At 40.0% G+C, this 12,551-nt stretch overlaps 1 protein-coding gene across 3 annotated transcripts in view; it reads right to left on the bottom strand.

Moving 5' to 3' along the window:
* Positions 1-1,298: 1,298 nt before the first annotated feature.
* Positions 1,299-12,551, bottom strand: part of snap91a (synaptosome associated protein 91a) — a 235,946-nt gene continuing 224,693 nt past the window's right edge. For all 3 annotated transcript variants that reach the window (XM_068026003.1, XM_068026004.1, XM_068026005.1), the window contains 2 exons: positions 6,499-6,597; positions 1,299-2,723 (listed from right to left, as the gene is read on the bottom strand). In XM_068026003.1, coding sequence (XP_067882104.1) covers positions 6,505-6,597 — 93 coding nt within the window. In that variant the 3' untranslated portion in view covers positions 1,299-2,723; positions 6,499-6,504. The remainder of the gene's footprint in view (positions 2,724-6,498; positions 6,598-12,551) is intronic.

Below are 12,551 nucleotides of genomic sequence, written 5' to 3'. Positions count from 1 at the left end.
ATAACATAAGCACAATACTGTGCCCAGCGGTAAACATTTCTGGTAGGGCTCAAGTCTCCACTGTCATGCAGTCAACTGAATAAACCGCTAAAATATATATATTCATGGTTATGCTCTTAAACCAAGGGCCTCCCATATTCAGCAAACCTTGCCGAAGGGGAACAAGTTTTAATGTATTGAATACATCATAATTCAACATATCACAAATGTTCATGGGATGTGGGCGTCACTGGAAAGGCCAGCATTTGTTGCCCATCCCTAATTGCCCATGAGAAGGTGGTGGTGAGCCACCTTCATGAACCACTGCAGTTCATGTGGTGTAGGTACACCCACAGTGCTGTTAGGGAGGGAGTTCCAGGTTTTTGACCCAGCAACTGTGAAGGAACGGCAGTACAGTTCCAAGTCAGGATGGTGTGGAACTTGGAGGGGAACTCGCAGGTGGTGGTGGCCCTATGTATCTGCTGTCCTTGTCCTTCCAGGTGGTAGAAGTTGCGGGTTTGGAAGGTACTGTCGAAGGAGTCTTGGTGAGTTGCTGCAGTGCATAGTGTAGATGGCACATACTGCTGGCACTCTGCGCTTGTGGTGGTGGAGGGAGTGAATGTTTAAGGAGTTGGATGGGGTGCCAATTCAACAGGCTGCTTTGTCCTGTATATTGTTGAGATCCCCCCACCACCCGAGTGTTGTTTGGAGTTGCATTCATCTAGGCAAATGAAGAGTATCCCATTACATTCGTTACTTGCACCTGTGGGCACGGCTTTGATACCAGTCTGTCATACAAGGGATGAGTCTATAAAAGTACGTTATAACTGAACTTTAATACATTCGACATTAATACTATTATATTTTTGGACTGTAACTGAGGTCTAATCATGACAAAAATTGGGATGGAGGCTAAAAAAAATCCCCACTTGCTTGTAAATTCTTCAGCCTGCCCCAGGACCACTGACAAGTCTTCTGGTGAGTACAGGGCAAAGGTTTGTGCTAGATTTTGACAGGACCTTCAATAGGATGCTGGAATAGGTTGCATAGATTGAGCTGGAAACCAAAAACAACCTTATCTTACCTCATTTAAATGAAGACACTGGTCCTCTGCTTACTACAAAGGGCTAAACGTTTACGTCCCTCAGTGAAGCCCCATGAAATCCCAGAATAGCATAATGGGGGCGAAGACCTGATGTAGTCCAAGAGAAACAGTACTTCAACTAGATACAAAGGAATGTTTTCAACAGCTTTAGTAAGAGACTTCACTGTTTAAATGTACACAAAGTCATAACACAATTATTTCAGCAAAACAAACATTTCTAAATTTACTTTGTTCAATGCTTTTATTGCATCTCAAAGGGCATACATGCACTGGATCATAAACAAAAATAATCAAACAAATTTAAATAAAAAGAGTAATATTTTAAATATAATGTATTTTTCCCACATTAATTCCAGATACACTTACTTGGAATAGTACAATATATAGATATACTGATAGATCTGAACAGACATAAAATGAAACACTTCCAAACTGCATAGCATTTTTACAAAACAGCTGCCATGCCTGAGAACACTAATCCCACTGATCAACAGTGATCTCCTTGGTTGGTGCATACACCTTTTGCCAAGCAGTTTGCACAAACAATGACATTTTCCTGGGAATCACAGTACATGTTGTTTCTTTAAAGGTGGAGGGTTGTACAAGAGATTCTGGGCAATGTTTGAGACTATCCATTTGCGTATAAAAACTTACTGACAACACTTTAATGATAAAAGTACTTCCAACTAAAGACAAATGCTGCTGAATGGGAAAAAGGGGTGAAAGCTGGTACTGGACAAAAAAAAAGTGCGTTTGAACTGGCTTGTGATCCCTTATAGTGAAGACACATCTGAGAACATCAATCCATTATTGTCTTTTCCAAAATATGCATTCTCTCAGTGTCCAATGTTTTACTGATGGTCCATTAAACAAAGAATACATAATATAACAAAAATTAAATACAACAATTTAACATACTGATAGATATAAATATGAGATCTATTTAGATAACATTTTCTGTCTTGGCATACAGCATACATTTTTGTCAAGTAATACCTTTATGCCAAGATCAGTGCAGATTATGGAAGTTTAACATCAAATTTTATATTACTTTAAGGAATTATAAATAATTCTGAATGTAATGCATAAATGTTTCCTTAAAAACAGTTTGATAGCATGTTTAACCCAATTTTTGCAGTTGCGAATTGTTTCAGACAACAAAACTTCAGACTTGGAATTTGAAGGGTGTGAGCACATGAATTTATATGCAAATTGCTATCAGAATTATGACTGTAAGCTAATAGGTATACAGAATGGACATGACATCCTAGGCTCTGCAATGAAATTATATACAGTTGCACTTTCAAGAATACAAACACATTACTCCAAATGGCTCATCACACAACAGCTGCAAATCTGCAACCTAAACTATTAAGTTAGGTACAGAGAAGCACTAAAAGGCATCAGTAACATACACCCATCTTTCAAGTTGCAAAACACAATCCAAAATGCACAACTTCTGATAAATTAGGGCATAACATCAAAAAGTACACATTTCTAAGGGTTGCTTTCACAGTTGTGCTACACCGTTACAATATGGAAGTCTGAATAAGCATTGAAACATGACTGGTGGATTGTTTGGGGTATTGAATATCAACTGTTGTCATCTTCAGCGTTCCCATCATCGCATGAACTGTAGCTGCAAAGTAAGCCATAAATAAATGAGATCAGATGGAATAACAGTTTGCAATAAATTTCTATTTTCATGAGCTCTGATCCAAGTCTGCAGCAAGAGCATTACTGCTGTGACGTTTGGAGTGTGTAATATTTTCTACAACTGAGAGTATACTATACAAGTAAAATGTTTTGGCACTGAGGTCACGAAAGGTGCTCTCTAAATGCAACTCTTTCAAATGCAAAAATAGCAGATTGATTGGTTAGGGGCGGGGATACCACTTTAAAAGAATACAAGCTGATGCTTTATTTAAAGAAAAATAAACTGAAGTATTTTCAGCAATTAAGTGCATTTCTGTCATTATTTCATGTTAAGGAAAACAAGCACACTCTTTTCATGTTATTTAATACATACATTGCCATGGCCAACTTGTCAAATTTAGTGAAGAAAGAAATGGTGTCTTTTATGAACTTGGGTTGTCCCAAAGTGGTTCACAGCCAATGTGGCACTTGAAGTGTTGGAATGCAGGGAAACAGAGGCTAATTTGTACACAGCAAGATTCCACAAACACGATCACTATAAATGACCAAATAATCAGGTTTGGCAATGTTAGCTGTGCGAAAAGATTGGCCAGGACACTGGAAGAACTCTCTTACCCTGGGATCTTCTGCATCCACCCAAGTGGACAGATGGGGTTTGAATTTAATATCTTACATAAAAGATGATGCTAATACTGCAGCATCTCTCACTATTGCACTGAAGTGTCAGCTTTGATCCTGTGCTCATCTCTGGAGTGCAGCTTGAACTCTCACCTTTCTGATCCAGAGGCAATTGTGTCAGCCTTGGCTCAGTGCTAGCACTAAGTGTTAGACATAACAGATGAAAGCATACAAAAGATAATGGGTCAGAATTTGTATCAAACAATAGCAAAGCTAATGCAAGTCTGTTATTTATGCATAACCAGTACAGCAACTTCGGGAAAGGGCAGATGCGTGGTTAAGTGCGGAAATCCAAATGTTGCTGCTGAGGTTGCATTGGTCAGCGAAAACGGCATCGCATTTCTGCCTGCCACTGAAATGCACTGAATGTCATGAATTTTCTCTATTTGAATGACAGATACAAATTAAACTTGCCACAGAAAGTTAAGTCGTGACCATTTTAGGCCAAGTACTCTTAACGACATGATGCATGTTAATTGTTGCCAATCAACCTCTATGGCATCTTTCAGTCTCATTCCTTCAGTTTTTAATTGCTTTTACTGATTTAATTTTTTCATTTTTCTTTTGTCTTTTTTCCTCTCTCAATCCAATCTTTCTTTTCCCCTCTATTTCTCTACTTGATTTATCAAAATCATCCAGCCTTACACATTTTTCTCAGTCTTTGGACTGTTAATTTCACAATCCTTCAATCTCACTGGCTAAGGAAGCACACGTTCACTCCGCTCCCAGGTGTCTGCTTACCTCAATGTGATGTGATGTAATGTGTGATGAGCTCTCACTTTTAGCAACTTGCTGTGCAAAAAGTGTAAAAAGCTAAACGTGCAAAGGTAAGTCAAACAGCAAACAGTGGTTGCCGTTTCTTGCCCTGCTACAGAAAATTATGTTCCATTAATTTCAATGATCACTTAATTAATTTAGGAATGGTGCTTAGATTTGAGATTTAGGCTTCAAACAAAAAGGAACGCTGGATAAGTGGTTACAATATGTGCAGAAAGGTCAATCCAAGATTCTGACAGTAAAATAGGAATGTACAGGACAGTGATAATTTCCACTCATCCGCCCACTCCCAGAATTCAAGAACAGAGAATGCAGTTCACTACTGAGATGGTTCAACTACCTACAGCTCAATTGTTATTCTCACCAGATGGCTGTACACTCCTTAAGTATTACTGACTTTATCAACCTCTATCTCCCTGAACAGTCCTTTCAAAAAAAAAAATCATAATTGTATGCAAGAGTGATATGAGTCGCAACATTGAGGGCCGAAGGGCCTGTACTGCGCTGTAATGTTCTAATAGTTATCTCCCTGCTTCAAAGCTTCCTAATAACCCCAACACCTACCCCATCGCACCTCCACTCCCCCACCCACCCCCCACCCCCCAACCTGTGGATTTCCTGTGGCCATAGTAAACTTTCTTAGATTCACATGGTCATAGCTTTAAAGATTTTGAATACCTCAGTAAGATCCCCCCTCAGTCTTCTCAAATAAACAAGCTCAATTTCTGGAGTCTCTCCTGGCATTTTAAGTGTCTGCTGCTAGTGGCCCAGATAACACAGTCAGCAGCGAAGTGATGGTGCTTTGCCACTCATCTTGAATAAAGTTGCCCAATATTTAGCAAGGTCAGTGGCATAGATTTCACCTTTCCCAATGCTATCATTCTGATGCCAACTGTAGGCACAATCTCAGACAGCAAAAGACAGCTAGGAGGCTAAGCAGCCATAGCGAAGAATTCTCAGACAGCAAACCAGTAAATAATAAGCAGCTTTTATCATTCATTTTTTATAACTTTACAGAAAGCGAAACAAAGATTGGGACATACACAGAGGATTAAGGTAGAAGCTGAAATAAGAAACTTAAAAAAAATCTATGGAATTATCATGGAATGGAGGAAACTGACATTCACAAATAACACATTTTCAGGGCCAGAGAGGTTGTTCAGTCATAATTATGACTTAATATGCAGTTTAAAAACCTAGTTACACCTCATTTAACAACGCACAACTCTTTCAAGGGTTTTCAATAGCAAGAATAGTAATGTAAAAATTGGAAATACACATCAATTTTGATTTCCAATTGATTGCCATATGTGAGGACTTAACAGTGCATCTTTTGGAGGCGTGGGGAATCAATGACAGCAACTTCTGGATTTCCACGTTTAACTACGCAGTCACTAGAGGTTGCTGTCAGCTTCACTGAGTAAATACTGTGAACACTGACAGTTTTGCCAACATTATAACTGCAAAATCAGGGCCATTAATTTTATTTGTAAAAGGCAAGGCAAAGAAATATACAGTAAAATATAGAAGTGAAAAATTACATCAGTTTCAGTTTGATCCAAATACTTTGGTAATAGAATACTTGTATGGCAGTTTAGGCAGTGAATAACTCAGCCACACAGACCATGGAGATTCCAGGTTTAATTCCCCACTCTGCACTGAGTTGATCGCAATAAATATCTTCAGCACGCCTGGATTACAGAAAGGAATACCTAAATGCCACTGTAGTAACTACTATTAAAAAAAAATGCATGTGGGTAAACTGATGAGGATGAATCTGGTTCAGCTGTACTAACTCTGCAACTGTATTGCTTCCCTATGCTCATTGCCACAGTTCAATACAAATAATGGCTACTTGGACTAGGCACAAAGCAGAGAGCAGCTAGCACTTCTGGAAATGCACTCCAGCAAGAATGCAACAGATTCAGGAGGAGGAGGAGAGGAGAGAAAATTGGTAAGAAATTAAAACACTTGCAATAGAGAATGGAAAAAGAATACTTGATACATTGTATGTTGTGAAACACCAATCAGACCTTCTATTGTTTTGCATTCAGCATCTGAGTTAGCATTTAAACCCCAGGCAATTTTCTTATTTCAATTGACTTTTCATATACAAGATAGGAAAGCTGACATTCTTTAAGACTTACCAACCTTTACGATATCCTTTACTGTTAGAAAATCACTCCAGAAGAAACTTGTGCAATCTACCTTTAATATCTACCACTCACTCAAACACACACACTATCCATGCAATTCTAACTTTCAGCACACAAAATGAGTTCCAGATAGAACCTGGAGTGTACCTTTGTTTACAAGAAATCCTTGATGTTTAGATCTGCTAGAGGGTCCTTTGTTGCAGGTTTCTTGGGGCTCTGAGTGGCAGGCGTTGGACTTGGGGAGAGCTAACAAAGCAGAGACCAAAGAAGGCAGAAAAAGCAGCAATATAGTGAGGCTGAGAGGTTAGAAAGATTATAATTATACTTTACATGCACATTCTTCTCATGCAACAATTATCTGATTTCAAAAATGATAAAATATGCAAAACACTATGGTTTAGTTTTTAAAAAAATATTTTCATGAAGGCAAGAAGCATGAAAGAGCCAGCAAAAATATTAAGCGCAGACTTTGGCAAGGGATGGTAACTCCTATGTTGCACAAAGAAATACTTCAAAAATACATCACCGGAAAACCACTTCTTACATATTTTGATTCAATTAGATCCTGACTGCAGTTTGAGATATATTCAGGTTTATATGATTAAATGTAATTAACTAGGAATAGTTTCATCCTAATTATATTTGCACCTATAATTATTATTGGTGACAACATAGTTTCTTCTGTAGCAGAAATAAGTAGAATACAAATATTAATGCCTCCTGGTCCTGCTTATTTTAACTTTTCTTCTTGGCATTAGAATAATGGTCTTGGGTAGTAGCACAAAATGGCAGCACTCCTGCCCTGAGACAAATTTCATCCCCTATATTCCTTTCCATTCACGTCTTCATGTACCCTTTATTAAAAAGGTCAACAGGGTTGTCGTAACAATTTCCCTACTTATGGGAAATGTTTATCTGAAGCTCTCCACCCAGTCCCATTACACCACTTTCACTGCAATAATAAAATGCCAAGTTAGCATCTCAAACATTCACTACTTCTTCCCTTACTTTTGTAAAAAGTTCACAATAGGTTTTCTGTCATACAGAATTATGATTAAATAAATTAACCATATGTTGCCTCTTTGCCATCTGGATCTACTGCAGATTTCCTCTGCTGTTCCAATCCAAGTCAAATGTGGAGACTCTGCCACTTATGACTATTCATGAGTGTCATACAGAGTAACTACACTCTTACCACAACCAGCCTTTAATACTCGCACATTTATTTACTCGCAAAGGATGATTTGATACAGTAATTATCATTTACAATTACTAATAATTGCGATGAGAAATAAAATTTATGAAGAAATCAGAGTTTCCACCAAATAAGAAATTGTTTAAAAATATTCTCAGTAATATAAAGAACATGATCAAAAGATTAGTTAAATGATGCAATTCTGTTCAAAGCGTCCATAAACCAAGCTTAATGGACTAAAAAAATGTTATTGTAGTTGGAATTTCAAGACAATTGGTTGAAATTATTTACAACTGTTTTCTAATGGCAAGAAGAATGCAGATCCCTTCCTTAAGCAGTATATTAGCAGATAATAACAGAAGCATTGCTAGATCTTGTTTGAGTAATGAAAGTTAACTGTGGATGAGCACCTTGGGAGTAGTGACAATATGATGTTTAATATCAAATTAGAAAGGGCAAGAGTCAGCACAGAAAGAAAAGCGAGCTCACTAAGGTGAGGCAGAGGAAGAAATTGCCACATGATTGTAGAGCAACAGTGGGGTGATGAAATATTGCAATGGTACAGAATAAGTATATTCCATTAAAAAAGGAAGCGACTAGGATGCCATTGATAAATAGAGTTTAGAAATCAATTTCCTTCAGTACAGCACTAAAGTATTTGCCTGGATAATGTGCAAGTGTCTGGAGTAGGGCTGTAACTACAAGCTATTGACTCAGAGGTAAGAGTACTACCCCTGAACTAAGGCTGATACCTGTTGAAAAATAAAAGATTATAGCTATTTGACCTCATGCGGTTCCTGGCTTCATATATTGTGAAATTCTAATTTTCAACAGTTTTGTGCAGCAGAAACCATACTGGGAATTTTCTGCATGCCCACCGTGAATAAGTCAAAAAATCATTGGAGTTGCAAGTTCCTGCTTAGCACATTAAGCTCTATACGTATGATGAGAATTTCTCAAACTTTTAGTTGCATATATATTGTATAATAAAATGGGCAGTTTTCCCTTTACTCAGAAGGTATACATTGCCTCTTGTTTCAGCCGAGAATAGTGTCACGACCAGGTGAGAAAGGTGTCTAGAAGTCCCTCTCAGCCTTCAGCTGGTCTTACTGTAATGGTTTAATTTTAAACACACTGTTTTTAGCTCCCCCTTGGTGAATCCTTGTTCACTGCTTTCCAATTATAAAGCAAAGAAACCAGCACAAACACACTTTCTTAGGTTTGAAGAAAAGTTGAAATTTATTAACCTTAAAACCTAATTTGGTTGATGCCTATGGATACATGACGCGCCCACGCTAGCATGCATACGTGATACAGACATGCATATAGAGACAGAAAAAGAAAGTGGAAAAGTTTGAGGCAATATCTGAAGAGTTGTTGTTACGATTCTTGGAGCTCACTGTAGAGTCCTTGATTGTAGGCAGATCTTGCTTTTCGTTGGGGCCCAGTATTCTTAAAACTTATTCGCTGTAGGAGACCTTTCTCTCTCTGGGTTCATACATCTTCAGTGGATTCAGAGGCTTGTGAGAAAGAGATGGGAGCAGACAGGAGTGTTCTTCTCAGTCCAGGAGCAAACAGACTTTCTCAGTTCAAACTGTTTGTACAATTCTAAAAACCCAGGTTGTCAAGCAGGTTAGTCATGTGACTTACTGGTCTGACCATGTCTTGGCTCCGTGGATTGTATCACCTTCGCAGTCTCTGGAATGCTCCTCTTACACACAATACCTGGTGATCAAGGTCCATTGTGGGTTGAATGGGTCAGGGAATGGTCCTTTATTCTTCCAATCACTGTTAATATGCAAATGTCTTTTCCAGCCATGGCTGATCTGTTTAACAAGTCTTTCTTCACTCCAGTAATAGTTTAAAATCAATATTCATGACAAAATTAATGTGCCTCATTCTTAGCAAGTGGGGGCCTAGCCTGACACCTTCACACTCAGTGGAATGAAATGCAATTTGAGAAAAGGTACATTTCATTAAAAGGGTCGAGAGAAAATAAGATAAAGAAAAACATGCATTTCTCTCATTCATTCATAAATCCTAAAACTTACTAAAATCACCCCTTTTTTGGCATCCTAATAAACATGCGGTTCTTTTTTGGGGAAGTTTCTCTTCCATTTGCCCATTTCCATGGCTGCCTTGGGTCTTTGTTCCTGCTGAGGTAATTTTTTTTCCAGAAGTTTCAGTAGTGGGCGGGTCTATCCTGAACTCCTCTTCAGTGCTTTGCTAAGTCATGCAAAGGCTTTTGACTTTAGGGGGATGGGTGTTTTTCTTCTTTCCTGACTACAGGGGAGGATTCTTTGCTAATCTCCTTTACCCTCTGGAACACTCCTGCCTGCAGATATTTGTGCAGACTCTAGGGCACTCCCCTGTGACACTTTGACTAGGTGAGGCATCACCCTCACGGTTTCTATGCCTCCTAGAGGTCTTTCTTTGTCTCTGCAGGTTCCTGTAAATGCTGTTCACAACTCTGGTGGGTGCCTCTAGCATCTGCATTTATGTAGGAGGCTGTGGGGTCTAACTTTTCAAATTTTTCGGTGTTGGCTGACCGGACAGTAAGGGTTTTCATCTGGGATTCCGCCGGACTTCCTTTAACCAGCCCGCTTGGTCACTTTTTTCCCCTTCTCTTTCTAACCTTTTGCCAGCCTGTCCCCTTTTGTTCTCAGCAGGGGTCCCTTACAGTTGACCAGCCCTCTGCTGGAGGATCCTCCTAACACCAGTACAGGACATAGGGGTGCAGATTTCACTGTAGGTTGGGGTTTCCCCTCAACCTGGCACATGTGGCTGTCTTATGCAGGCTTTGGTCTTTCGCATACTGGCATGTACAGCCACTGTAGTCGCGTAGGCCCTTAATATTTCTCTCCGGTATCTCTGCAGTGAACTACTGTCCATTCCTTGCTCTCAGGTCTGTGAGGAGAACTCCATTTCCTCATCAGTACCACCTTCACCCCGCCAGATCATTACCTAGGAGCAGGTCAACCCCATCCACAGGCAAACTAGGGACAATCCCTACGGTCACTGGTCCCGAAACTAGGTCGCACTCTAGGTGCACCCAGTGTACAGGTACAGACATACACTGCCCAACACCACCATTCAACACCATTCTGGTTCACTGCACTCTCTGGGGAAAAAAAAGGTCAGGCCTTTTCCCAGTAAAAGGGATCCAGTGACCCCCATGTCCCTAAGAATTACTATGGGCTTGCTTGCCCCACTCGAGGGGTATGGGGTTACTTTCCCTTCAGACACAAAACCTTGATAACTCTCAGGAATCCTATTAAATTTTCCTGCACTTGCAGTGGTAGACGTCCTGGGTCTCAATCTTACTGCAGTTAAAGCCACAGCTTGTTCCGCTGTGCTTTCCATCAGGTTCCCTTCTTCACTGAGCGGGTGCGCCCTGATTAACCCTACAGGTTTTCCCTTTAGTTTCCAGCAGTCAGCTTTTAAATGCCTTGCTTTATTACAATGGAAGCACACACGTCTCTGGATCTCACTCCTGCACATAGCACCTTCCTTCTTGGCTAGAGGAGGGCCCCCTGTGTCTCCTGCTTTTCTTCCTCTCCCAGGACTGCTGGGCTCCTATCACCTTCCCATCCTTTGTCCTTTTCGTATTTGTGGGGGTGATCAGGAAAGGTTCTCCCCTGGGAAACCGACTTATAAATTAATGCAAACTCATCGGCCAGAACGGCCGCTTGCCTGGCTCTCTGGACCCGCTGCTCCTCTACATGGGTCTTTATGGAGAGTGGGAGAGGGTGTTGAAATTCCTCTAACAGAATTACTTCCGAGATTCTCATAGCTGAGTTGTACTTTAAGAGCCCTCAGCTGCTGGTCAAAAGCCAACTACTTACTTCTTTGCAACACCAGATAAGTTTGATGAGCTTGCTTCTTGAGGGTTCTAAACTTTTGGCGATAGGCTTCGAGTACCAATTCATATGCCCCGAGGAAAGCACTTTTTGTCAGTTCATAATTTGATGAACTCTCATCAGGCAACAGAGAATAAATCTCATGGGCTTTTCCAGTTAGCTTGCTTTGCAGTAAAACAAAAGCCAGGTCTCAGCTGGCCATTTTAGCTGCCTTGCCAGTTTCTCAAAAGAACACAAAAAATGTTTCTACATTCTCCTCATTGAATCATGGAATTACTTGAGTTAGTTTTAACAATTCTGTACCCAGCCCTGAATTATGCTCCTCCATAGTGGCCATGCTTTCACTGAGGTTTCTCTGTCGCCCCCCGAGTTAACTCAAGCAGCTTCAGCTCCCTTTCTTCACATTCCTTCCAGAATATTCTCTCTCTCCCTCTCCTGCCTTTCATTTTCTTCATGTTCCTTCCGGAAGGCTCTCTACCTCCCTCTCTTTCTCTTTCCCTATCTTCTAATTCAAGTTTCCTCTGTTCCCATTGTATGTTTGCTAACAATACCCTGTCGAAGTCTGCTTCTAACCCTGTTTCTGCTTCTTCAGATTCAAGGGAAAAATGATTGGCCACTAGTCTTAGGAGTTCAGACTTTCTAGCCTTACCACGTACAGTGATCCCACACTGCTCAGGCATTTTTCTCAGCTCCTACATAGACAGTGCTTTTAACTTAAACCAAGTTACTTCACCCTGGCTTGGGAAGCCACTAACTTCAGTTGCAGACATGTTAGTACTCAAGCACACACAACCACAAGAAAACTTGTACTGAAATCTTGCTCCTTTTGATTGGGAACAATTTGGCTTCCCACTTTCAATTTCTCTCATTTGTGAATAAAATTCTGGACGCTAGCACCCAAATTTCTGTTACGATCAGGTGAGAAAAGTGTCTAGGGGCTTCTCTCAGCGTTCACTGGACTTACTGTAACAGGGTTTAATTTTAAACACTATTTTTAGCTCCCCCTTGGTGAATCCTTGTTCACCACTTTCCAATTATAAGGCAAAGAAACCAGCACAAACAGGCTTTCTTAGGTTTAAAGAAAAGTTGAAATTTATTAAACTTAAAATCTAACTCAGTTGACGTCTACAGATATACGACTAGCA

The sequence above is a fragment of the Heterodontus francisci genome, chromosome 3 (genome assembly GCF_036365525.1).
Source record: "Heterodontus francisci isolate sHetFra1 chromosome 3, sHetFra1.hap1, whole genome shotgun sequence".
Taxonomy (NCBI): domain Eukaryota; kingdom Metazoa; phylum Chordata; class Chondrichthyes; order Heterodontiformes; family Heterodontidae; genus Heterodontus; species Heterodontus francisci.
Note: the sequence above shows the minus strand (reverse complement) of the source record. Positions and strands in the feature narration are given on the sequence as shown.